Source organism: Arachis ipaensis, chromosome B9, assembly GCF_059453495.1.
Source record: "Arachis ipaensis isolate K30076 ecotype BB chromosome B9, ASM5945349v1, whole genome shotgun sequence".
Classification (NCBI taxonomy): domain Eukaryota; kingdom Viridiplantae; phylum Streptophyta; class Magnoliopsida; order Fabales; family Fabaceae; genus Arachis; species Arachis ipaensis.
The window spans coordinates 146,047,770-146,075,021 of record NC_142444.1 but is presented as its reverse complement, the minus strand read 5'-3'; the positions used below and the strand labels follow the sequence as shown (position 1 = coordinate 146,075,021).

The 27,252-nt window shown below is 37.4% G+C and overlaps 3 protein-coding genes across 19 annotated transcripts; 2 read left to right on the top strand and 1 right to left on the bottom strand.

Annotated features, from left to right (window-relative positions):
- Positions 1-1,428: 1,428 nt before the first annotated feature.
- On the top strand, positions 1,429-12,493 carry LOC107617420 (chloroplastic group IIA intron splicing facilitator CRS1, chloroplastic). 2 transcript variants are annotated; one of them, XM_016319179.3, is made up of 10 exons: positions 1,429-1,807; positions 7,606-8,547; positions 9,124-9,607; positions 10,013-10,143; positions 10,559-10,909; positions 10,989-11,145; positions 11,233-11,525; positions 11,664-11,723; positions 11,836-11,927; positions 12,155-12,493. In XM_016319179.3, the coding sequence occupies exons 2-9, from the start codon at positions 7,627-7,629 to the stop codon at positions 11,884-11,886; spliced, it is 2,448 nt and encodes an 815-aa protein (XP_016174665.1). In that variant the 5' UTR covers positions 1,429-1,807; positions 7,606-7,626; the 3' UTR covers positions 11,887-11,927; positions 12,155-12,493. The 2 variants fall into 2 exon arrangements, with proteins under 2 accessions (XP_016174665.1, XP_016174666.1); XM_016319180.3 differs by lacking the exon at positions 1,429-1,807 and having other exon boundaries at positions 7,623-8,547; positions 11,836-11,889.
- LOC148546687 (uncharacterized) lies at positions 6,569-7,369 on the top strand. Its single transcript, XM_088499304.1, has 2 exons — positions 6,569-7,019; positions 7,362-7,369. Exons 1-2 carry the CDS (start codon positions 6,569-6,571, stop codon positions 7,367-7,369), a joined length of 459 nt encoding a protein of 152 aa, XP_088355430.1.
- Positions 12,494-13,188: 695 nt separating the features above from the next.
- LOC107617421 (protein ROOT PRIMORDIUM DEFECTIVE 1-like) lies at positions 13,189-24,810 on the bottom strand. 16 transcript variants are annotated; one of them, XM_088498305.1, is made up of 8 exons: positions 24,523-24,810; positions 22,921-23,027; positions 20,767-22,268; positions 20,461-20,607; positions 19,425-20,284; positions 17,465-18,720; positions 17,117-17,182; positions 14,011-17,034 (listed from the first exon to the last, which is right to left on the bottom strand). In XM_088498305.1, the coding sequence occupies exon 3, from the start codon at positions 22,146-22,148 to the stop codon at positions 20,892-20,894; it is 1,257 nt and encodes a 418-aa protein (XP_088354431.1). In that variant the 5' UTR covers positions 22,149-22,268; positions 22,921-23,027; positions 24,523-24,810; the 3' UTR covers positions 14,011-17,034; positions 17,117-17,182; positions 17,465-18,720; positions 19,425-20,284; positions 20,461-20,607; positions 20,767-20,891. The 16 variants fall into 16 exon arrangements, with proteins under 16 accessions (XP_088354434.1, XP_088354431.1, XP_088354432.1 ...); XM_088498306.1 differs by having other exon boundaries at positions 14,011-16,726; XM_021110534.2 differs by lacking the exon at positions 17,465-18,720 and having other exon boundaries at positions 14,011-16,726; positions 19,425-19,715; positions 20,147-20,284.
- Between the last annotated feature and the right edge of the window lie 2,442 nt (positions 24,811-27,252).

The following is a 27,252-nucleotide window of genomic DNA, read 5'->3' as shown; positions in this document are numbered from 1 at the left end:
AATTAGGACAGTAAAACTCCTGTGAAATCATTAAAACGATGCTGCATCTGGAAAAGATTTTCATTTCTAAACCTAATAGAAGATGCTAACCATAGAAGAAGAAAGAAATATGAGTGATGCAGAACAATCTTTAACATCTCAACGATGTCTTGTAGGTAGAAAGAATGCAAATTTTATGGGTTCAATCACTATGGCAGTTGCAAGTAGTAAGAAGAGAAAATTCGAACATCCTAGATATGAATGTGGGGCTTATGCTGTAATGTAAGAATCAGCAAAGAACCCAGAGAAAATTCATGCCATTGCTGCTTGAAGTTGACAACTATATAACTTGTTAATTTATAGTGTTTGGATTGTACTGATATAGCGAGTCTTAATTTCAGAGTTTTACGAAAAGAGGCCTGCTACACATACAAGCCTTTTTGGTTTATAAGCTATACAAGTTGCTCTAAGTTCAAGAAAAAAACGCGCCCCTTCCACAACACGTTCACTCTTCCTCTTCTTCCTCAATCAAAATACAAACCATCAAGAATAAAACACGCACCCCTTTTACAACACGTTTACTCTTCCTCTTCTTCCTCAATCAAAACGCAAACCATCAAGATTCAAGGGACATTCGAAACAAACTACTATGATTCTGCAGAAACGTTCCAACTCCTCGCGAAGAGTAGAAGAAATCAAGAAGAAAAGATACAAATCTCCATAAAAAATCACCAGAAAAAAGGAAGAAACATTATTCAAGGTACTGTTTTACTGTTCTTCTAGGTTTTTCTTCTAGATTGTCTCTGACATGTGCCTCATCCTTAACCAGCAAAACATTAAAAGATTTCAAGAAGAAATATACTGTCTCCCCCTGTTTTGGGTGTATTTCTGTAATCTTTTGGGTGTATTTCTATAATCCTTTATGTAACCGTTTGGGTGTATTTATGTAATCGTTTGGGTGTATTTCTGAAGTTCCATTATTTTCAAAACAATTTCAAAGCTTGATTTCAGAAACCATGAAAATCGAAAAAAAACGAAGCAAAGAGAGAACGCACGAAGGAGATCCAACAAATTTGGCAAGAAACTCGAAAAAAGAAACGAAATCTTTTGAAAAATGGAAGTTATATATTTGTGCGTTAATTGATCTGAATTGATTTAAAATTCTTTTAAAAAGGCGCGTAATATAAGTAGCACGTTTAATAGGTAAGTTTCGTTCAGACTTGTAAAGCTTGTAAATGCAAACACTTATATGTAGAGATTAATCTTTACGGAAAATCGAATCAAATTGGTCGGTTAAACCAATCCAACTGCAAATCGAATAGGCAAATAGTTCGCTTTATCATTCAAAACCGGCAATGATCATACCGCTTACGAATCACTGAATTTGCCGGTTGGTTTGAACCGGGACATGGCCGGTTTGAATAAAAGGACGTTGTTTGCGTTGTTATAATTTAAAAAGAAAAAGAAGAAGGAGACTTCGAGCCCCTACCCGGCTACCCCTTCTCCCTCAGTCCGTCTCATCCACTCAAACGAAGCTTTTCCAGTTTTCCTCCCCAAATCAGAGAGAAACCCTAGGTTACATGGTCTCCCCCACCGCTGCCGCCGTCCGTGGCGCTCAGGCACCAGTTTGTCCGCGCTTCTTCAGTTCTTCCTCATTCAACAATCGGAGCGTCACTGCTCGCCGTCAGTGGTCTTCGTCTTCCTCGAGCTCGTGGTCGAAGTCTCGAACAGTCCAAAGCCTCTCCGTCGTCCAACCCCTCTCCAACAGTTCAACCCGTCTGCTCTTCCTCGTGCTTCTGCCCCTCTGCTCAGACTGCTCAGAATGAAGGCAATGTCTTCATTTTTATTTTTTAATTATTCGTTCACTGTTCATGGTTCTTTTGTTTTCTGTTCTTCAGTTCTGCTTGTGCTACCCAAATTGAAATTTGAATTATTGAATGATTAGTTGATTTTAGTCCTGTGTTTTCGTTTTCTGTAGTGTATTGTCCTCACTCCTCTGTTTTCTTGCTTTGGATTGAATCATTGAATGATTAGTTTATTTTAGCTTACAGGGTAATCTTTGTTAACATTGTGCTGAAATCTTGCTAAAATTGTGAAGAGCTAAAAACTTTATTAATCTTCCATTCTTTATAAAGTTTGTTAAAGGTTGTCAGAGAAGAAGTAAATTATGCTAAAAATGTAATCTTTATTAAAATTATGATCAGTTTTTTCACTTTTTTGTCAGCAAAGAAGTAAATTGATCATGATCAGCCTTTTAATTCAATGAAGGAATATGATAGAGAGGCGCCTACTACTAACAGGTTTGGACTATGTTACAAAAGGAGAGGTAAGTAGAGGTCAAGTAGAAAGTGTTTTAGGAGTTGTTAGGATATCCAGCTGGCTGATAGGTTGTTATAAATAGCTAGGTTATAGTTAGTTGAGAGAATATAGTTTTTCTGTTGTGAATTCTGTTAGAAGTTGGAGAGAATCTCTCTCTCTCTCTGGGCTGGTAGTTCCAGCTGTGTAGAACCTTCTAGGGTGAGCTAATTGGCCCTCCCGGTGTATCAATAAAGCTTGATCATTCTGCTATTGCTAGTCCTATCAACTGGTATCAGGAGCTTGAGGATCCCGACGTTGAATGGTGCAATCGAGATCGAGGAAAATGGAGTCACGATTTGACACAATTGAATCGCGCATGGAGGAGATGTTCCGATCGATGCAGGAGACGCTACAGCGCTTCGATTCCCGAATAGATGCGTTCGAAAATCGCGCACCTAATCGGAATGAGCGTGGTTCACCGGGATCGCACCTGGCCGCAGGCTCATCGGCCGGAAGCCGCGGTGCGCCGGAGCAATGGCGAAAGCTGGAACTTCTGATCTTCCGCGGAGACGACGTGGTGGTTTGGGTTGAACGCATGGAGCAATTCTTCTTGCTGCGCACAGTGCCAGAGGAGGAATGGCTCACGGTCGCCACCTTTGCAATGGAAGGAAGGACATTCACGTGGTTCAGGTGGTGGGAGGCGACGGCGCCGGTGCTGCAGTGGCGGTTTTTCAGTGCGGCGCTGCTACGGCATTTTCAACCGGAATGGTTACAGAGCCCTTATCAAGCGCTGCTGAAGATGAAACAGACGAACTCAGTGCGGGACTATGTTGACCAGTTCGTGCTTCACGCGCGGCCCCTCCGCGGAATTGCGCCAGAATTGCTGATCGATCTCTTCTTGAACGGGCTGAAACCAGAAGTGGGGGAAGAATGTAAACTTTTCCCATACCAGTCAGTGGACGAGTTAATGGAACTGGCTTAGAAGGTCGAAAACCGCAACGCTGCCTTGCGAGGGGTATCGGGACGCGGTAAATCAATGGCTCCAAACTTCGCCGTTGCCAATTCAACCGCCGCCAAAGCGGTGCACCCTGCTACAGCGTCCAACTCTGCAGCAAGCAACAGCGTGGAGTCGACGATGGATCCCTTGCGACGGCGCGGATTGAGACATCTCAGCAACGAGGAATATAGAGCTAAGCGGGCCAAGGGGGAATGCTTCCTCTGTGACGAACCATACACTGCAGATCACAACTGCAGAATAGAGAGTTCAAGCTTTTAATCATGGAGCCAGACTTTGAAGCGGATTGGTTACAGCATGAGGTAGTCCCGAAAACAGGGGAACAGGGACAATTGGAGCTCAAATTCATGAGCTTGAGTGGACATCACAAGTCAATCAAAGCCTGGGCAGAGGTAAATGGCCGCCGTGTACGCGTTCTCATAGATTGTGGAGCTTCGGACAACTTCGCGACACCAGAGATTATCACCGAGTTGGGCCTGAGAATTGACAACACCCCTAAGTTCCAGGTCAGGGTAGCGGACAGTACCAATAAAGGGGGACAGGGAAGGTGGTTGGGTGTCACGCTCCAATTCAAGGAAGTGGCAATCAAGGAAGACTTCTTCATCTTCCCAACTGACGAAGCGGAATTTGTCTTGGGACTAGCGTGGCTAGATAAGTTGGGAGACGTTCTCGCAAACTTCAAAAAATCACGCCTTCGATTTCGGAATGGGGACAGCATGGTTACATTGCAGGGGGACCCGGAGCTGTGCTATGGAGGTATGCACCTTCAATCTGCAGTTTTATCCATTCAGGAAGGGGGAGAAGGATTTATGGTCCAGCTGTGGCCCATGGCCTTGCAAGCGGCTACGGTATCGCAGGTGCCGCAGGTAATCGAATCAGTGTTAGCTTCCCATGCTAAGGTGTTTCAGACACTACCAGGGCTGCCACCACATCGTTGCCATGATCATGCCATTCCACTTATAGAAGGAGCTTCAGTTCCGAATATAAGACCTTATCGTTACCCGCACCATCAGAAAGCAGTAATTGAACTAATGGTACGAGAAATGCTGGCCTCAGGGATAATTCGGCCAAGCTCCAACCCCTACGAGAGTTCGATATTGTTGATAAAGAAAAAGGACGGCAGCTGGAGATTTTGTGTCGATTATAGGGCGTTAAATGGTATTACGGTGCCGGATAAATTTCCTATTCCCGTCATTGATGAGCTACTCGATGAATTGGCGGGAGCTGCAGTTTTCTCTAAGCTGGATTTAAAATCGGGGTACCACCAAATTCTGATGAGGGACCAAGACATCCACAAGACCGTCTTCCGCACTCATGAGGGCCATTATGAGTTTCTAGCCATGCCCTTCGGCTTGACCAACGCCCCTAGCTCCTTCCAAGCCTTGATGAATGACATTCTTAAGCCTCTATTGCGGAAATTTGTCCTAGTCTTTTTCGATGATATCCTCATCTACAGTCAAGATATGGCTAGCCATGCCCTTCATCTCCAACAAGTTTTCCACATTTTAGTGGAGAACCAGCTGGTGTTGAATGAGAAGAAATGCACATTCGCAGTGAGCTCAGTGGAGTACTTGGGCCACATTATCTCGGCACAAGGGGTCTCGGTGGATCCTAACAAAACCACAGCGATGCTAGAGTGGCCGGTGCCTACGGACCAGCGAGCTTTACGGGGGGATTCTTGGGCCTTACTGGCTACTATAGGCGGTTTGTGCAAGGATATGGGGTAATCGCCAAGCCGTTAACGGAGTTGACAAAGCGAAATGTGTTTGAATGGAATGACAAGGCACAGGAGGCTTTCGAGAGATTGAAGAGGCTGATGGCAGACCTACCGACTCTAGCAGTTCCGGATTTCAATCAAGACTTTGTTTTGGAAACGGATCCATCGAGTGAGGGGTTGGGTGCGGTGCTGTCCCAGCAAGGCAGACCAATAGCATTCCTAAGCCAAGCACTATCTCCAAGGGCCCGACAAAAATCTGCATATGAGAGGGAGTTGATGGCCATTGTCTTCGCTGTCCAAAAGTGGCGGCATTACTTGTTGGGTCGCCATTTTATTGTTCTCACAGATCAGCGAAGTCTGAAGTTCCTCACGGACCAGCGACTCATGGACCCAACTTACTTGAAATGGACCACTAAATTGCTAGGCTTGGATTTTGAGATCCGATACCGGCCAGGCCTTGAGAATAAGGCAGCAGATGCGTGGTCACGGCAAATGATGGCAAGGGCAATTTCAGTAGTACATATGAACCTCTGGGAAACGGTGGAAGAGGAGGTGGCTCACGACCAAGAGCTACAAAAGATTGTGGTCGCCCTGCAGCAAGGGCTGGATGATTATCCGGGGTATTCCCTACACAAGGGTCGGCTGTTTTATCAAGGGAGAGCAGTGTTGCATGCAAATTCTTCTCAGATCCCACTTTTGCTGGCTGAGTCCCATGACAGCGGGGCGGGTGGACATTCAGGCTTCTTTCGAACCTATAAGCGGCTGACAGCAGCGGTTCATTGGCGCGGCATGAGGCAACGGATCAGGGATTACGTTGCGGGCTGCCACACTTGCCAGCAAAACAAGCATGCAGCGATGAAACCGGCAGGGCTGTTGCAGCCACTACCAGTTCCGGAGCGAGTTTGGGAGCACGTTACGATGGATTTTGTGGCGGCATTGCCAAAATCCAAAGGCATGGACACTATCCTAGTAGTGGTCGATCGGTTAACTAAATATGCTCACTTTATCCCCTTAGCCCATCCATTTTCAGCCAAGGAGGTGGCACTAGCCTTTATTAAAGAGGTAGTTAAACTACACGGGTTCCCCAAGTCAATCATATCGGATAGGGATAGGGTGTTCATGAGTAAGTTTTGGTCCGAACTGTTCCAAGCAGCAGCGACAAAATTGAAGTACAGCACGACATTTCATCCACAACCCGATGGCCAAACCGAGGTGGTGAATCGCTGTTTGGAGACTTATTTGCGGTGCTTTGTGGGGGGCTACCCGAAGAAATGGTTGGAGTGGCTACCATGGGCGGAGTTTTGGTTTAATACCTCCTACAATGCCTCAGCCCAAACAACTCCATTTCAAGCACTTTATGGGGTGCCGGCACCTATTCTTTTCCGAGGAGAGACGTTTCCATCGCATGTTGAGGAGGTGGCAGCATTGACTGCAGCCAGGGATGCGGTGTTGGCAGAGTTGAAGATGCACTTGGTGCAGGCTCAGCAGCGGATAGGCATCGAAGGGATGTCGAGTTCAAGCCGGGTGAGTGGGTTTATTTGAAAATGCAACCTTATCGGATGCGGACACTAGCGCGGAGGGTCAATGAAAAGCTAAGCCCTCGGTACTATGGACCGTTTGAAGTGGTTGAGAGGATAGGGGCAGTGGCATACAGGTTAGCCATGCCTCAAGGGTGCAGACTTCACCCGGTCTTCCATGTTAGAAAGTTGAAAAAGGCTGTCCCGCCGCAGCAGCAGGTACAGACGCTTCCACCAGGGCTGGCTGAGGATGGTGAGCTGGTGATGCAGCCATCCCAGATTGTGGCATCGCGAACCGCAGAGGATGGGGCCTTGGAGTATTTGGTGCGCTGGGTGGGCCTATCTCCTTGTGAGGACAGCTGGGAGCGAGCGGTGACATTGCGGGCCACCTTTCCGGAGCTCCACCTTGAGGACAAGGTGGTTGTCCAAGGGGGGAGTATTGATAGAGAGGCGCCTACTACTAACAGGTTTGGAGTATGTTACAAAAGGAGAGGTAAGTAAAGGTCAAGTAGAAGTGTTTTAGGAGTTGTTAGGATATCCAGCTGGCTGATAGGTTGTTATAAATAGCTAGGTTATAGTTAGTTGAGAGAATATAGTTTTTCTGTTGTGAATTCTGTTAGAAGTTGGAGAGAATCTCTCTCTCTCTGAGCTGGTAGTTCCAGTTGTGTAGAACCTTCTACGGTGAGCTAATTGGCCCTCCCGGTGTATCAATAAAGCTTGATCATTCTACTATTGCTAGTCCTATCAGAATATAAATTGAATTAACTCAAATATATGAAAATTTTGACTTTTGAGTTTATACTTTAAAAATCTTATAAGATTTTGGTTGATGTAGGGTTTTAAATTTGGATGATATTTGAACATTTATATCAGCCTATAATTATGTTTTAGTATATTTATTTATATTTTATTTATTATTTTATTATAAAACAGTTTTTTGGTTGAACCAACAGTTGAATCAGTTGGATCAGTAAACCAATAACTAGAATAGTTTGATTACTGGTTTGGTTTTCAGAACTTGGTTTTACTCGAAATAAAAATCTTGGGCTCACTTCTATTCCATGGCGCTGTTGTGACAGAAAACTTGCTAACACTGAATCATGTTCTTCCTTTCACTTCATCCTCATCTATCTCTCAACTCATCAACGCATTCATACTCTTACACTTGCATTTCCTCTTCATTCAACAACAACAATCAGAATCAGCATCACCATCACCATCCCAATTCCATTCCAATACCCAAAGACCCCAACAATTCTCATTATGATGCTTCCTCCATCACCATCAAAGTCAAAGCTCCAACACCTCCATGGATGAAGGGTCCCCTTCTTCTCCAACCTCATGATGTCCTTGACCTCTCTAAGCCCAAAAACAAGAGGCTCAGCAAGCGCCACATGGATAAAGAAGAAGAAGAATCTGAGTGTGTTGATAAGGCCCTCCATGGGAAAGAGGTCAGAGGGAAGAAGGTCATGAAGAGAATCGCCAGAAGGATTGAGAGACTTAGGAGAAATCGTAATTCAGCTGAGACCCAATTGAGTTCTTCTGCAAAAGAAGAAAGCTTTGGAGGGTATTTGGAGAAATTGGAGGAGAATGTTATGGTTAGGAGCAAGGAGAGAATGCCTTGGGAGAGGAATGTTTCTGTGATGGATTCTTCAGCAAAAGATAAAAACTTTGATGGGTATTTTGGTAAATTGGAGGAGAATGGCGATGATGATGAGGAGCAGGTTAGGAGGAGTAAGAGGAGAATGCCATGGGAGAAGGATGAGAAGAGTGTTTTGTTTGCAAGGTTGAAGAAGGAAAAGCCCGTGACTGCTGCTGATTTGGCTCTTGATGAAGTGCTTCTTAAGAGGCTTAGGAGTGAGGCTGCAAAGATGAGAATTTGGGTGAAGGTTAAGAAACTTGGTGTTACACAAGACGTTGTGGATGAAATCAAAAGGACTTGGAGGAACAATGAGCTTGCCATGCTTAAATTTGACATCCCCTTATGCAAGAATATGGATAGAGCTCGAGAAATTGTTGAGGTTAGGCCCTTGTCCTTAAATGTGGTCTTTACTTGTATATGAAGTATAATTTTTAAATCTTATAGTAGAATATCCAGTCTTCCATGTTAAATTGATTGCAATGATCATATTGCTGGATGTTAGAAACATTGTGTTAACATGTTTTGCTTGACTGACTGATAATGATGGAAAAGATGGGTAATCTTGGCTAAGCTCCCTGCTTCTGAAGTTTTTTTCTTTTCTTGGTTAGGCAATGTTTAGTTTAGTAGAATTTCCAATTTTGAGAGTTGAAGAGTTGAACCAAGGATTTTCCTAGTATACTTATAGATGTTCAAGAACGGAAATTGATGTGAGCAAGTTTGACTTGCAAGTAATTACTGACTTCTGATATTTCAAGGGAATGTGCTATAGCATTGCTATATGAAAGCAGGAAATATCTCTTATATGTGTAGTAATTGTATGAATCTTCTAGTATTAATGAGTCGTGTTTCACTTTTGGATAATTATTTCCATTATGTATTGTGTATGGTTCATTTTGTCATTGTTGTGCATCCATGTTATCTGATGGCTACATTAGTGTTTGCTCTGTGTGGATAGATGAAGACTGGTGGTTTGGTTGTTTGGAGTAGGAAGGATACTCATGTTGTATACCGAGGATGCAATTATCAGTTGACTTCTAGAAGTTCTCCAAAGGTTTATCTTCGCTATATTCATGGACAAACTAAAAGTCCTTATGAAACAAACATGGTGGAGTCAGTTAAATCCAACAATACTAGTGACATGCCAAGCCGGAATGGTAACAATAATGCTTCCACATCAACTTGCATTCAAGAAGTGCATTGCAGTGGATCATTGTATGAGAGGGAGACTGATAGATTATTGGATGACTTGGGACCTCGGTTTGTTGATTGGTGGTATCCCAAGCCACTTCCAATAGATGCTGATCTACTTCCAGAAGTGGTTCCTGGATTTAAGCCTCCATTTAGGCTGTGTCCACCTTATTCAAGTGCAAAAATTACTGATTATGAGTTAACATTCTTCAGGAAGCTTGCTAAACCTTTGCCAGTCCATTTTGTCCTTGGTATGCTCCTGGATGTTGGTGGTTTCTGGTCAATGATTTATTTTGCTATGCATGAAAATTATTCAACAGTGTGAGGAGCTATGTTCTATCATATGACTTAGGTTCTTAATCAAGCCACCTCGTTGATGTCAATTTTGATAGACCACCTAAATACATTAGTTGTTGATGCTATTATATTAACTAATCATACATAGAAAAGCAGTCTCTGTAATAAGAAGTAATTGCTTGAAGATTGATGAATCGAATCAATACATGTATATGAAAAATTGAAAATCATAAGTTGGCTGTCAACCAATATTAGCTCTCAGAAAGAAAATAAAGCTATATTCAAAAATACTTTCATGGTTATCGCTTTATCCATAAAGTCAATTAAATCATTTTGTGTGTTTAATATGAACTATGAAGGAAGGAACAGAAGACTTCAAGGCTTAGCTGCTGCTATCCTAAAGTTGTGGGAGAAGAGTCTTATTGCAAAAATTGCTATCAAGTTTGGAGTTCCAAATACTGAAAATGAATTGATGGCCAATGAACTAAAGGCAAGTTTGATAGACAATCTATTGTTCAGTATATGCAAGTTTCAAGACATCATAGACTAAATAGGTATATGTTGAGCTTGTGTCATTGATATTATGCATATAAGGCTATCTGTGTTTCATGGAGTTTGGTCTTATATATTGATTATACTGACTTGCTTTTGGGGAAAAACTGATCACTTTGGTTGTTCTCTCTTGTGAACTTGCTCAATATAATGGTAAGGGCTGTAATAATTCAATTTAGCTAAAATCATCCCTTGCACCAACTTAAAAAAAAACAATAATTTCATGATTAGCTTCTATATATGCCTAGTATTTGATAGTGGTGGAAGGGGCACTGGACTATCCTTTTACATTTTGTATATTAATTGTTTTGTATGAGAAACAAATGTGTATAACTTTGATATCTGCAATGCAGCTTCTAACCGGGGGAGTTACGTTGCTGCGTAACAAGTATTACATAATTCTCTACAGGGGAAACGATTTCCTTCCTAGCAATGTTGCATCTTTGGTGGAAGAGAGAGAATTGGAACTTAAAAGTTGCCAACTTTTTGAAGAAGTTGCACGGATGAGAGCAAATGAAGCCGTTTCTTCTAGTGATTATGCACAACAAGAAACAAGTACAAGTGGAAGTTTAACAGAATTTGAGGAAATCCAAACGAAGCTTGAGGATGTAAAAAATGGCAATGCAGATTTAAATGTTCAACTGGAAGCAGAAATATATAGATTGGAGAGGCAATTGAAAGAGCAACAGCGCAAAGCTTTGATTGTGAGACTCATTTTGTTAACTTTCTTTCCTTTTGCATTTATCTACTGGAACTTCTATAATAAACTTATTGATTCTGCAGATTAGCAAGAAAATAGAGAGATCAACAGAGGAACTAGCAAAGTTAGATGCTGCATGGACTCCTGCAGAGAAGGATGCAGACGTAGAAATCATGACTGATGAGGAGAGACAATGTTTCCGAAAGATAGGATTGAAGATGAGTGGTCTCTTAGTGCTTGGTAACGAAATTCCATCTGCATCTGTCTCTTTTCGCCAAAAAGCTTGTATTTTTTCGGTAAGAAAAAATTTATGCTAAACAAATACAGGTAGGCGTGGAATCTTTGATGGTGTATTGGAAGGCCTACACCAGCACTGGAAACACAGAGAAGTTGTAAAGGTCATCACAAAGCAGAGACTAATCAGTCGGGTCATATACACTGCGAAAATGCTGGAGACTGAGAGTGGTGGAATCTTGGTTTCAGTTGACAAACTCAAAGAGGGGCATGCAATCATTATCTACCGTGGTAAAAACTATAAAAGGCCTTCAGAAAAGGTAGCAAAAAATCTCCTAACCAAAAGAAAAGCATTGCAAAGATCTCTTGAAATGCAGAGACTCGGAGTAAGTTTTCTTTCTTTAGCATGTCATTAATCTCCTTGTTTTCATTGGAAATTCACATCCAAATACTTTATATGTTTTCCTTTCCCATTGTTTGGATTCCCTCTTTCATTTAGAGTGGTCTGTGTTCTATTGTTTCAGTCATTGAAGTTTTTTGCTCATCAGAAACAGCAAACTATCTCCGATTTGAAGCTAAAATTGGTAAATCCGAGTAATTATTCTTGAATTTTGCATTAATGTATGGAAGTATTAACAGTTAAAATTCCATGTTGGTGTCTTTTCCATTTAACGGACTGTACAATGACATTTGTAGGGTGAACTGCAGCAGAAAAAGGAAGCCAAGCAGCGCAAAACTGACAACTAATGCGTGCGTATCTATGCTGCCACAGTTTACATTGATAACTGGTAGAATGTATTTCATCACTTTCTGTATAAATGTAAAATTTATTATAGTCATTGTAATGAGTATATGTAAGTGGTTCCTATCTGATGGAAGCTTTAGTGGTGTTTTATGGCAAAATGTTGATAAAGTTGTCACTTTTATTTTCTCATCTCAGCCCAAATTGTTTTAAACTTATTCTTGGATAGTTCATTGTTTTGAACTTATTCTTTTATTTTCTGCATATGTCTAGGCTGTTAAGATATTGAGGGCTGATTATGAACCCTCGGATTTGAACATCCTCTATGCTGAAGGATCCTCAAATCATATAGCTCTCTTACTCGAGTTCTGCTGGAAAAATAGATCATGGAAAAAGGAAGAAAAGGCTTTCTTTACAACAAAGGTTGCAAGGCTACTAATTTTTGCTGAAAAGTCCGGATATTGTCTAGGAATTAGATTAGTTTTTTTCTAATATAGAATTGTAATTTTAAATGTTTATTTTAGAAATTGAATTTATTTTTTCTTAAATGTTTCATCCATATTTTATTATGTACATAATTCATATAAATTATGGAAGATTAATTTTTTAGTATTCTATTTTATTTTAAAGATTAACTTATTAATTTCTATTTTATTTTCTATTTTTTTTTTATATTTGAAAAGTATTAAGCCGTGTTTTAAAAGTGTAACGACATATTTTCACTTTTTGGCATGCTTTAAGAGGGTTTCTGTATATCCATTTTTTGGCATGTGTTAAAAGTGACTGTATGTCCACTTTTCGACGGTTATACATACAACCATATTTTTAAGTGTGCCAATAGATGAAAGCGTGGCAAAAAACAAAAGCGTGCCGATAGATCGACAAAAGCATGACGATAGAGCAATCGACACTTGCAAATGCAACCCTTCTAAAAACGTGCCGATAGCTAAAAAACCGTAGCGAAAAACTATTGGCACGCTTATTTGCACTTTTTGGCAACTTTAAAAGCGTAACGAAAAACTTATTTTTTTGTAGTGAACATAAATTGTTTTTAGAAGAAAAAATAAAATAACAAATAAAAATAAAATAAGAATTTAATAGTTTAAAACTTGTGAAGTAGAATTCCTACATCAATGACAAATCTTTTTTCTGTTTGGATATTTTGATATAATATAAGGATTTGATTATAAATATTTCAAATTATGAGAAAATCATTGAAATTGTCTGTAAATCGTAGAAACCTAATTGGAAACTCTAAACTATTAAAAAAGCGAGATTAAAAACATCTGCACATACAAGAGTAATTCTTGAATTAACTCAGTCTCTCAACCAAGAATAGGCATTTCCGAATAATAAAGCAATATAGTAGGCATCAAACAAAAAAGTGAATATGTACAGGTTCAATTCATCATGAGACCATAATATAAAGACGAGGTAAAGGAGTAAACCCTAAACCCTGATTGACAAGTTGGGAGTTAATGGCTCAACATTGATAAATTCAACTTATGAGACTAAGAATATGGTAGCAAAAAGAAATTGCATGTTGAGCTTTTGAATTAAAGGTTTATAGTTTTATGAGATTACCCCAGAAAGAAATTGATAAACATTTTGTCAGAATATATCATAAAAAATTGACTTCAAGCCACGAAGTGTAATGGATGGACAAGCCCCTAACAATTTGAAAATTTTATTTATTAGTTTCAAGTTGGGATTTGACATTTGAGTAAGGTTATATTTTGCAGAAAATAAAATGATTCCAAAATAGAGAATTCATGAAAGATGTTTAAGGTATTGGTTTTTTATACCTAAATATATTGAAGCAAGCATTTGGCACTTAGCGAAAATTGGAAGCTCTTTAGAACACACCACCAAAAGTTGGCAGCATCAGTTATTTGGTATGGATAGACAGACAAAATTCAAAATTTGAAATTCCAAGGTTTGAGTCGCCATTATAGATGCTGATATTCTAAACAAAGATAGACAATAAAACAAATCACACTAGAGAATCCATCACAAATATCAAAGCCAAAGGTAATAGAACCCTAATTGAGGCAATACGACATGTTTCCTACCCCGTATATATTGAAGTAAGAAACATTCATGGAAAAGTAGTTTTTCAGAACATTGTATAAAAAGTCAAGAAATTCTGTCATCAATTATGGATTGCTTGATCGGTACAAATGAGGTATATATGCCTACTCGGTGAGTTAACAAGGTCGTCAGCATACTAATTAGTAAAAGTTTTAACATTGAAAGACGTAAGAGTCCTCAAATTTTGAAATCCGAGGGTTTGAACCGCCATTATACATGTTGATATATTAAACAAAGACAATAAAACATCACATTAAAAAATCCAGTAAAAATATCAAAGGTATTAGAACCCTAATCGAGGGAATATGACAAGTTTCCATCCATATATGTAAGGAAGCAAGCAATGGAAACTTTCATGGAAAAGTAATTTTTCAGAACATAGTATAAAAAGTCAAAAAAATGTGTCATCTATTATGAATTGCTTCATGGATACAAATGAGGTATATGCCTATTCGATGAGGGAACAGGAAGATCAGCATACTAATTGGTAAAAGTTTTAACATTGAAAGACGTAAGATTTGTTAACTCCAATAATATTCTCATTATAAGAGTTCTTATGCATATTCATATTGAATCAAGCAATTGGCACGTAGCAAAAAGTGAAGTTTTTTCAAAACACAAAAAAGGTTGATAGCATCAGTTATTTAAAAAGGGATTTACAGAACCCCAAATTTTAAAAATTGAAATTACAGGGTTCGAACCACTATTATAGATGTCAGAACACTATAAAAAAAAATTAAACAGTGAAAACTTCCATGGAAAAATAGTTTTGTCAAAACACTGTATAAAAAGTCATGAAAATTTGTGTATTGTAATTCTAATATGGATACAAATTAGGCATATAAATTGGTTAGGGAACAAGGAATATAGCATACAAATTGGTGATAGTTTTAAAATTGAAATAAGAACGGGTCAATACTCATTCCATTAGAAGACACAAAGCCATTATGGGAGGTTTGTTGCACCCACTAGACAGTTGCATTTGAGTCTAACAATTTAAAAAGATCTATATGCTAACGAATGTTATGCAGGCTCTATAAAATGTGATTATTTGATGGTTCATACACTCGACCAAATTGGTGATATGATCAGATTTCAATGTGCATAGGCTAAGTTTACAAATTGATTAATGACTATAATAAAAAGTAAATTAGATTAAAGGGATACTATTTTTTAATAATGAAAAAGTTGCTAGCAATTATGTCCCATTGTATTGTTTAGGGTCAACTATCTCTATTTGCCGTGTCCAGTAAGATGTTATTGGGAAGTATCACAAGTAAGGTGTTGGGAATACTTTTTAAGTTAAATGACCAGAAGCTTATCATGAACACAACAACAAAAAAATAGTCATATTTAGATCTAGACCAGTTCAGGTTGAACAAAAAATGTCTAAAAATGAAATAGCATATCTATTTACACGGTGTGACTATAAAAATTTCGTTGGGACCATGTAATGCCAGTCGATGAAATTATAAGATGTACTTTGTTACAAATCATGCTGTAAGAATTCTTTTATACTATTTTAAAAGTAAATTAGTTGAGATATGAAGTTCTATGGTAAGGATCCATAAGCGGATAATGTAAAGTCAATTTATTTTTAGATTAAAATAGATACCATGACAACATCACAAATAACAAATGGACTCTGAAATCCTCAATTTGAATAACTAATTTAAAATGAATATCAAAACAGATCATAAAGTAAAATTGTCACTTATGAAAATTGTTTTTGTATTATACTCAAAATGCAAATAAATATTTGAGCGCAGCATACTTAGTTTTACAATGCATTATATGAGGAAGGAAAAAGAGTTACTACAGTTTTTTTTTAACTACAAACATTACTATTTAATAACTAAATTTAGTGGGTAAACTAAATGCATAACTTTATCTTAACTAGATTGAAAATATGTGTCTAAGACTACCATTTAATGAACCTTTTAGAAATATATGATTCCAAGACTACCATTCAACTAACATAGAAATATAGTTAGAGTGACAATGTGTATTTATCTTTTAGACGTATACCAATAAAAAGATGACATTAATAAAACATATTCACTTTAGTTTTCATTGGGATGCATAATGGGATAATATACTTACTGGTGCTTTTCATAAAGAAAATCTTTTTGGTAATCTGAAAGTTACACATAAGGTGACCCGAATGTAAGTAGCAAAGATAAAGAATGATAAAAAAAAAAAAGGCATTCTCCACTACATACTCTAGGAGTAATGACATGACCAGCAGTTAATAACCAAAAGTTAAAAGGGTTGGATTCGATAAATTTCACATAACATTATTAATTTTTAAATTTCAGAATACATTAATGTACATATTGCCAATATTAATGACAAGCTTATTTTTACTGTTGTACTTCTACTTTAAATCCTAGATAGAATGCAACAAAAAATAATCAGATTATATGTAGAAAATATTTTACTCTAATTGAATATAAGAAACAGTGTAGCAAGAGAAGCAACCTAACCATGGCAAGGTTGAAATAATGAGGTAATCCTTGCTTAGTTTTCGAGAAAAGAGCAAATTTCCAGGTTTAACATCTCTATGAACAACTCCCGATATTTAACAGAATTTCAAATTTAGTGTAAGATTGCATGTAATATTCTTCATCCATATTAGACTCTGAAATTAAAAGGGAAAAAATCGCTTCTTTTTGTAAGCAGGCATGGGCTCTAAACAGGCAACAAGCATACCATCTACTGAAGCTGAACTATATCAATTTCTCTTTTCAAAACCTACATATGGGAAGGAAAACTTAATTAAATCCATCAAACACAAATCCTAAAGTTAATAGAATAATAGGAATATTCTCATAAGTCATAATCAAATCAATTTGAAATCAATAAAAAAGAATTTTTGTTGCCCTTTTCCAAAACCAAAGATAAGAAAAGAAAAACTAGCTTTGCTAAAATTGAAGTCCAAAGAAGTCTAGGGATACTTTTAACAGCTAACTAGCTTTATTAAGAAAGTTTACCAAAAACTTCATGTCCTGAGCTAAATTCATTTGAATGGACCTTCAAACTTTATTATGAAGCTTTTACCTCTACATCATGAAAATTGAAAATGAAAAAAAAAAAAAGCTTGGACTGTAACTTAAGTATAACACAGTATCATGTCGTACTTACCCAATGCTTAAGCAAGCATAATCTGCTCATTATTTAAATGGTTTTCATGAGCATTATTGTGTGGACCTGCAAAATCAAATGCATTATAGCATCAATTTCTCAAAGACCATTATGCAATACATGGTAGTAACAAGAATGGTTGCATTGGAACAATTGATTCCATTAAAAATTGAAAACTGAGTGGAATATGTATGAACCAGATTTGATTGTCACCATAAATATCAACACTTTCTGCTACCATTATGCAAGAAACAGACAACCTTTCCTTTCTCATTTTCTCAAGACAACAATCATAATTGCAAATGCATATTGCAAGCACATAATTAGTATGGAACATGTGCTATTTACATTTTATTGCAAGATTTTTTCAATCAGTCTTTCTTCTGGCGCAGTAAATAGTGCCATAATAATTTGAAGTCCCACAAATAGGCATGCATATTAATCTCATTCTAATCAAGCATAACACAGTTATAAACAAAATCCCAAGTCATGAACTTATCCCTGTTCACTAGGTAAGTTGAATTTGTATTCATAATCCATATAACCCACATCCAAATATGAAAGGTTTATTTTGATGGATATGGTAGTTGGGAAAATTAATTAGGAATCAATACGGGTGGGTGAGGTTTAATAAGCATGGTGGCAATGAAATAATAAGAATGCTTCCTTGGTATAAAAAGTTAAAAACACCTGTGGAGAGGGAGATTGCATGGATACGAGAAGCAGACACGTCACAAGGGCAAGGTGGAAGGAACTCTCAGGGGGTTTTGGACTTTTGGTCATATGGTCATATGTACTCTGAGCAAGGGCAATTTCAGAATTGGCTTTTTATGTTTTAATGTTGTGTATGTAGGTCCGTCGTGACATTTATCAAATGATGCTCTTGGTTTGGTAATGATAAGAGAGAGCCAATAACGGGTAACAAACCTTAGGATTTTTATTCTCCAAGAACACCTATGTCCAAAAGTGACAATAGATCTTTACTCCAAATATACAACAAATTTCGAAAAGCAATTTATAGTATCAAATTTGGAGTATGCCACCACAGATGATACAATGTTTTTTCAACTTTTTTTTATTAATTTACTTTTTATTATTATAATTATTGTCCAGGTAATAAACCACAACAACTAGGCTTAATTCGTATGCAAGGAAATGTATCTCACCAAAGCTACAATTCTACAAATATAGTCTGATATCTTGGGCTTGCAGCTAGGAATAATTATAGAGTTTAAAATGATGAGCCTGATGCAGAGAAGAATGGTAGTAGTAGGAACTAGGAAGGTATAATCATTTTGTGTAGGAGTAAAAAATTTAGAAAATTTCATTGGAGATAATTTCCCCTTTTCGCACATTAACATGACCCACCAACTTATATAATATTTTTGTATTTTAATATATAAATATTAGCATAACCTAAGGGACTATTGTCAAACTGACTACCGACCACCAAGCGCATTTGAAATGGTAATCTACATAAGGGTGCTTAGGATTTTGACAACTCATTTTTTTGACTTACCCATGATACTCTAATTTCTAGCTTTAACATGCTGAACCAGATTTCAATCAATTTCATGAAACCGAGCCTCATATGCTATGCACATCTGTAACGTCGTACCAGAATAAACACTTATAATGAAGAAAACAAACCAAAAGAAGTTAATGTATACCATTTAGATTTTCAATAGGATTTATGGAGTTAATACTCAATTTGATCCTTGAACTTATACGCGAGTCTCTATTTAGTCCCCAAAGTTTATAAACGTGCTTCATATTAGTCCCTGAAACGATTTTTAGTATAAAAACGTTAATAGAGCGCTGTTATAGACTATAAGATGTCACGTAAAAACTTGTAAAATGATGCAGTTTTGGTTTTGGCATTTAAATAACTCAAACAGTATCGTATCACTTACTTTGTCAGGTAAAATTTTAATAAACACCATTTACGATGTTGTTTTTGGGTTATTTGAGTGTCAAAACTAAAACGACATCATTTCACAAAGTTTAGTGTGGCATCCGGCTGTTCACGACAGTGTTCCGTTAACGTTTGTACGTTGAAAATTGTTTCAAGGACTAACATGAGTTATGTTCATAAAGTTTCGGGACTAAATAAAGGCAATTGAAACTTTAGAGACTAAATTGAAACTTGCATGCAAGTTCAGGACCAAATTGAGTATTATCTCGGATTTATGTGGTAATTACTTTCATCTATAAATTAAATAATCCTAAATTCTAAACAGTTGCTACCAGGTTAGTATATACGCACATCTAAATCTTTATTTTATTTATAAATTACTAACAACTTTACCTTTTATAAAACACATCAAGTTTCTCTCCCAGTATGACAGTCTCTTCCAATTTTGATGCATGCAGAGACAGAGGACTTTTTAGAGCGCTCAATAGACACCCAATCTCAAAATAGCAACCATCACAATGAAACAAGACCCGTTTTATGAAGTTGTGAAAGTGTAAATAGCATTCACCAATTGGACCAAGCATAAATCGGGATTTGAAGATGTATGCAGACGTGCAGTGATGGTGGTTTCTAGAGTTGATGCTAATTCCCTCGATATGAACGGAGTTCCTTCCAAGTCATTTTCTGGAAACTTAAAATGAATGTCAGCTGAGACATTCAAAATCTTTTATTTTGAAAGACCCGTGTGTTAGGTGGTGATGCAATACCATCAATGATGAGATCCCATATGGGGGGGAAGTCAATACTGAAGTGCTTTTAGTTGAGGTGGTAATGAATAAATGCCACAAACTAAAGCTAGACTATTTCTTTTGGTTACAGTTGGGCCATTTTAAATTATAAACAATTTCAACTATGATGAATTTTTTATGATTGATCTACTATGCACTTAACATAATTATATTAGGATAATTGGTAATGGTAATAATTATAATTTACATAAATCTCTAATAAGAGACGAGAACAAACTCCCCCAACACCACGACACTTCTAAATTATAATATTCATAATAAAACTAGTCATAAAGGAAAGGTAGTCGCAAGAGACCAGCATCAAACCTTAGTCATGGTCCTTGCACGCACAACGGGCTTGTCATATATATCCTTGCCATCCCACTCGGAAAAGAAATTGGTTCCTTCATAGCTTCGTCTGGCAGCCTCCCTTGATGGAAGCATCATTTGACCCAAATCCGAAAGCTAATCAAATTTCCACAAGAAGAAAAAGTTAGAAACAGATCAAGCCAGCGGTGACTAGTAGAATTATGGCTGCTGAAAAATACAGAAACATTAATCTCATCAGAAGGCACTGGCAGCAATATTATACAACCCTTTGATGGCCATTGCTATCATGACATTGAATAATAAACTCATACCTTCACGCAGAAAGGGTCAGCTCCTTGGAGGGAAATGTGGATGAACAAGCATTCATGATAGTTAGTTGTTTCTTCCCAGTCTCCCATAAGGACATTGCTCGGAAGCAGCAGCAGCAACAACCACCTTTTTCCACTAGGGGCAGTCAACTACACAAAGATTGTCCTTTTATAAATCATATATGAGTTTACACCATTTGTATTTAAACCTCTTTTAGATGCATTAGGATGTTTAAAGTGCATAGGCACATAAACAGAACAACAAAAGCAGAATAAAAAGTTTACATTAGGATACAACTAAGAACTAACCATTTTGCAGCAAGAAACTACCTCCTTATCCACACCTGAATGATTTTGGTCCATTAATCATGAAATCACTAATCATGCAAAAAATTCTCACATAGCCTCTGCAACCTTCTCCATAGTCCATAATATCAAAATGACCTCTTCTCCTCACAACTCTCCAAGAATGGAATCACCCAATCTCCTTCTCTTTTAACTCCTCCATCCGCTTTACATACCACACTATTACCCCCTTTACTCGGTTCATCAAAATCTACCATTTGTTTTGTCTTCCTATGCCGCAACAACACAAGCTCCAACATGTTCCTCCGAGTAGTGTAAACAGGATTAGGCTCAATCAAACTCCCCTTCCTATACGCCTCCCTAAGAATAACAGTCTGAGTTTTTCCCTTTGTGGATATGTAGAATATCCCAGGGTGCTTCAGCAACAACTCGCGCAAATTAACCTCGATTACGAAATCTCTGCGAAAATGCACCAAATTATCAACATGAACCATCTTCTCGACAGTCATGCTCAAAAGCTCGTGAAGAACCGCAACAGCTCTCTTCTCATACCGATCAATACTGCCCGAGTTTCTAACCCTTATGGCCTCTTTGCTCTCATAAGGCTTAGTATAAGGAAGCCTCTGCCAATTCTTCAATCTCTCTCTAAATCCTTTCTCAATCTTGAAACCTGTTGGGAGGTTAATTGGGAATGCAAACTTGGTCTCAAACTCACTCAACCATTTTTCAGTGTATTCTTTTTTCCTCCATTTCTCAACCTCAGCAACAACCCCAAATTCACCATTTTCACGAACCAATTGCACAACCTCCAAGCCAACCAACCTGAACTCATCACTATGCTTTCCCAAAATTGAGTCTCGGAAATCATCAGGCAAACCAAGCTCCCTTTTAATCATCCTCAAAGCGTGAACACGAAGTGTGCCATTCACTGACATCATCAGAAGCTTCTTCACCCTCTTCACAACCTCCAACTCATTGTTCCTCACAACAACACGTTCCATTAGGACCAGCTCCTTCATTTTCCTTGTGACCCTGCAACACAGGTTCTTCTTTACAGGGTGAAGGAACACCTCAAAAATGTGTGGGTACTTGCGGAGGAAGGAGCCAATAGGGACGTTGAGTCCGAGGATGTTCCTCCAGCGGGACATGAGCTGCAGGGAAACGAAGGTTCCACGCTTCCGGGAAGACATGAAGGTGTGGATTCCAAGGATGAGTCTGAACTTGGACATGCAGGTTACAAGGTTATCAAGGTGAGTGTCTCGAACCCTGTTTTCTAAACGGGTTTGTGCAGAGATCATTGGTTTCTTCCATCTTCTTTGGAGAAAGAGGAAAGGGGTGAAAGGGTGAGAGTTTTGGTGTCTAAAGAAGCTTGACAATAGGTTCATGTCCTTTACTTGAGCGATCGGATTTGAAATAGCACAATGGCTTAAAATGATGCTTCTTATTTTTGGTACTTAGCTTGTGATGGCCTTCTCTCGAGTGTCGCCAACATAGCTAAGAAAATCCTAATGAATGTGGGAGAAAATAATAATTGCAGTCATATTTCACCAGACTCAGAATTAAAATACCAAATTGAGCATATAGTTAATGATTGATAAAAAGACACAAAAAACATTAGGTTGGGGTGCCAATGAAAATTTTATCAACAGCATAACACCTGAATTTGGAACAGAACCAAAACTTAAAACATGATGGTGAATATCATTTTAGCAACACAGGTATAATGAATTTGAGGCATAATTAAAATCAAAATCCTTATCCAAAAGGACTGTAAGGCGAGAGTTGAATATGAGGCATAATGAATGGATTCTAGAGCATTACTAGAAACGCAATGTTAGACCTAATAAAAAATAACTACTAAATCTACCAATTAACAAACAAATGAAAAACCTAAATTTCAAAACTAAATACTTAATCAGCCAATAAACTACCTAATTAAAATAATAAATGTTAAAACTAACTAATAAATCATCTAATAAACTACCTGATTAAAAACCTAAATTTAAAACTAATAAATCAGCCAATTAAAAACCAATTCTACTTATCTAAAATTTAAAAACCTAAATCAACTAATTACTATTAATAAATTAATTAATTATGTAAAGAAAAGCTAAAGATTGAACTCACTGGAGTGAAGACAGGGAAGTAGGAACTCACCACTCATAGAAGCGATGATGAGACGACCACGACGTGAATGAGCGAGCAGAGATGCTGCCTACTTCTGCTTGTAGCCTTGGCCCTCGTGCATAGTTGGCAGAACCGAACTGGTGATCAAATTGGTCAAACTACTAGATCACTGGTTCAATCGATAGATCACAGGTTGACCGATATACACCATTAATTTTCGTTTTAAGTTTTCCTCTATTTTGACTTTTTTTTTCAATGTATAATTTATATTTTTAACTAAATACTTGCCATTTCTTTTGAGATTGAATAAAGAAGAGTTTGGATTGGGTTTTGAAAATATCAAAGTTCTGAAAATCGGACCGATCATCGAACCGCTATAGTCACTGGTTTACTGGTGCACTGGTCTAACTGGTTCAACCGTGGTCCAACCGGAAAAACCATTTATAATAAAATAATAAATAAATTATAAATAAACTCTTTAAAACATAATTATAGTAATATAAACTTTAAAATATCTTCTAAATTTAAAGAATACATAAATTATCATCAACCAAAATCTTAAGATCTTTAAAAAAAATATAAACTCCAAATATGAAGGAGTACACATATTATCATTATGTTAAAAACAGCACTGACAAGAATTGAAGGAGTACTATATTATTATACATAGAGTTCATCCAGTAACGATTAATATTAGTATGCACTAACGTACCAGCCTTACAATTTACAAAGACTGAAAGAGATCCATCCTAATTGGATGAAAGTGTTTTTCATTCAATAGCAATTACACTTATGAACAAAAACCACATCAGAAGAACAAAAAATGGAGTTATCTTACGCTAATAAGTCTGTACTTAGGCTCATACTTCTTAGCATTCTCAACAGTTATAAATCAAACCAAAACTAGTGAATTTGTCCCCTCCAAAATGGGTGTGAAACTTGAACAAAAACGCAGTGTGGGGGTCCTTAACATCATAGTTTCTAGCAAACTTCTTCTTAAGCTCATCCTTCATATTCCAAACACAATACCATTAAAAATCCTAGAATAAAAGCTCTAATTTTCGCAGCCCAGGCAGAAGCAGTCTATTTCCAGCATTCAAAGGACAACAAGATAGAAACACAAAGCAGCACATCGCCAGCAGCATATCACAAAACACAAAACAGCAGCAGAACAGAGCAGCCAGACCTAATCAATTTATAAGTTATCAAAATCTAAAAAACAACACAACAACCTAATAAGGCAACACACACTAACAGTAGCTCTCAAAGGATAAATTCAATAAAAAATTATCCATTACCAGAGATCAATAAATCTATCCATTAAAATTCAAAAACAGCATACTCCATTTACTCAGATTCCAAATTCAAAACACTGATCATAACAAAACAGCAGCATAAGTGCATAACAACAGCAACAGCTTAACAAGTCACTAATCACAAATTCCACTAAGCAGCATAACAATTAACACTGATCAGTGATCAGTTACTGACGACGGCATAACAAGTAACACTGAGCAGCATAACAAGTAACAACAACAGCAGCATTACAAATAATTATCGGAAATCACAAATCACAAATTCAACCACAAACCAGTAAATCAACAGAAATTAGTAAATCACACTTTCACTAACCTTTCACTGACAGCAGGAAGACGACGGCGAGACGACGAAGACACGACGGCCAGACGACGGAGACACCACGGCGCACCAGCTGGAGGCCTCGAGCAGCGATTTCACCTGGGAGAGGACGACGTGCCGAGCTAGAAGGGGGAGACGCCGCGGAGAAGGGAGAAGGAGGAGGCCACGGAGACGCCGACACAGACGGAAGGCGGCGGCGGTTCTGTCCAGGAAGTTGGATTTTTGGGTTGGGAAGGAGCTAGGGCTTGCTGGGGGTTAACGAGTGGGGTGGGTGGGTTATTTTTTTTTTAATCCTTTTAAAAACAGATTTTTTTTAAAACTAGAAAAAAATAATTTTATGTTTGGATATAAAATACAATAAATATTTTTTAAGTAGAGAATTTATTAAAATATTGTTAAAAAATTAACTATATCATTTTATACTTTTATTACGCTAAACTTCTTAGTAGAAGTTAAAGTTGTTATATGATTAGATTTATGTCAATTGATATTTTTATATTTTTTTTACGATGTTTTCATACTTTATTATTTTTTAAAAATTATATTTGATGCATAAAATTGCATTTCAAGTTAGAAAAATTATTTGATATTATTTTATTTCACTGATATTTTCCTAAAATTGGTCTTATTTCTTTTAAATCTAAAGAAATATACATGACCCGTGCGAATGCACGGTATTCTGCTTTTATATATATATATATATAATACATAATCATTTTTAATCACAAACATACACAATTTAAGTCATCAGCAATAAAAAATTTAGAATCACAAAATTTTAACAAAAATCTTTTAATTAAGTATTTAACAAAAGTCTTCCAATCAAATATTCAACAACAAGAACTCAGAATCCAAAAATAGAAAACTCAAATATCCAAAACTAGAAAAATCCAAAAACATAGAAACTAAGTAAAAAAATTCAAATTAAGCATCCAAACTAAATTTAGAATCAAATAAGCAACAATCAAACTCAGAATAGAATTCAAACTCAAAATCTAGTACACAAACTCAACTCAGAAGTCAGAATATTAGAAATTGAAACTGAAGAAGTAGTAGGTTACAGGAGACATGGAGAGGCAGGAACGGTGGTGACAGAGTGAGCTCAAAAGAGGATCACTTTGCGACGGCGAGGCCCCGAACAGAGATTCCCGACGAGGCTTCGGGTAGAGATTTCACAGAGGAGAGGACGCGCTTGAAGAGGATCGAGCAACCATTCGCGACCGACGAAAACAAGGCTACGAGCAACTGTTCGAGACCGGGCAATCATTTGCGACGGCATCGCCAAGAGCTCCGAGACCTTCGCGCGACGTAGAGGAGAAGAAGATCGAGGAGAAGAGGGTCAAACAAACCTTCCAGAGATGACAACGGCACCCTCTGTCACTGCCGGTGGCGATGCCACCTACTACCTGACGAGGGCAGAGACGACGAGTTCACGGCAGTGGTGATGAAACGTGTTTTAAGCAAGGTTGCGAGAATCGAACCGGTCATTGAACCAGTTAGATTTAGTGGTCCAATCGAGGTCGAACCATGGTTGAACAGTTTAATTAAATATATAATAAAATCATTAAAAATTCAATATACAATTTCAAATATTCAAATTTAATAATTTTTAAATTAATAAAATTTAAAAATTTGCCATTTCACATAATAATTTGTTCATATTTTATCATTAAGAATTCATAATAAAAAAATTTTAAATTAACTTCTGACTCTAATCATGCTCAATTACTTGACAATCAAGATAAATACTCCAAGAGAAGAATTCTTGTGATATAAGAAACAAAGAAATGAATTCAAAGACGTAAAATTGAGAGCATAATTATTGAGAATCAATACACATTGATCATATTATTTTGAACTAAAAACTGAATCACACTTCCAAATATAAGGTTTGCACTATATATATATATATATATATATATATATATATATATATATATATATATATATATATATATATATATATATGAAAGTTATTGGCCTGAAACAAATTAATTAATTAATCAAGAGTTTACCTGCTCTTCTTTCACTCTTTCTTAAACTGAATCTTGTTCTATTACATTTGTATTCTCAATACTAATCAAGTATTCAATAAAAACTCAAAATTCAAAAACTTCTTAGCATTCCATTCAAAGCCATCCAAAGCCAGAGAATCTAAAAACAGAAAATTAAGCAAAGAATTCAAACTCAGCATCCAAACTAAATTCAGAATCACATTAGCAACAATCCTAACTCAGAACACAAAATTATTTTAGAAAATCAGCAACTCAGAATAACAAAATTATTTTCAAAAATTTAACAAAACACTATCAACCATTATCCATCAAAATTTAATAAAATAAGAAAAAATGAACAAAAATAGAAAAATCAGCAACTCAAAATCAGATTTCAGCAACTTAGACTCAGTAAAATAACAAAATAAGAAAACATAAATTGAAGTAGCTTTGCTTACGGCGGCGAAAGAGGAAGAGAAGTGCAGCGAGGGAGGAAGGAAACTGAGTTCAGATAGAGAGGGGATTGAGGACAGAGGCTTGACGCGCGCATGCGCGGGAGAGAGACAGGGGGCTCGATGACGAGGACAGAGACACGAGTTCAGGGTGGCTGATGACGATGAGGACAGAGGCGGCAACGCCAACAGCAGCTCCGAACAGACCTAGCGACGCGAGGTAAAGGGATCCAGGAGAAGAGGATCGGCGTCAACGAGGCTAAACGCTGGTTAAGGAG

Bases quoted from the DNA above. Each gene is read 5' to 3' on its own strand.
- LOC148546687 (XM_088499304.1), top strand. From the start codon at position 6,569: ATGCGGACACTAGCGCGGAGGGTCAATGAAAAGCTAAGCCCTCGGTAC.
- LOC107617420 (XM_016319179.3), top strand. From the start codon at position 7,627: ATGTTCTTCCTTTCACTTCATCCTCATCTATCTCTCAACTCATCAACG. The intron at 9,608-10,012 runs GTATGCTCCTGG...TGAACTATGAAG, and splicing joins GCCAGTCCATTTTGTCCTTG to GAAGGAACAGAAGACTTCAA. The intron at 10,910-10,988 runs GTGAGACTCATT...TTGATTCTGCAG, and splicing joins AACAGCGCAAAGCTTTGATT to ATTAGCAAGAAAATAGAGAG.
- LOC107617421 (XM_088498308.1), bottom strand. From the start codon at position 22,148: ATGAACCTATTGTCAAGCTTCTTTAGACACCAAAACTCTCACCCTTTC.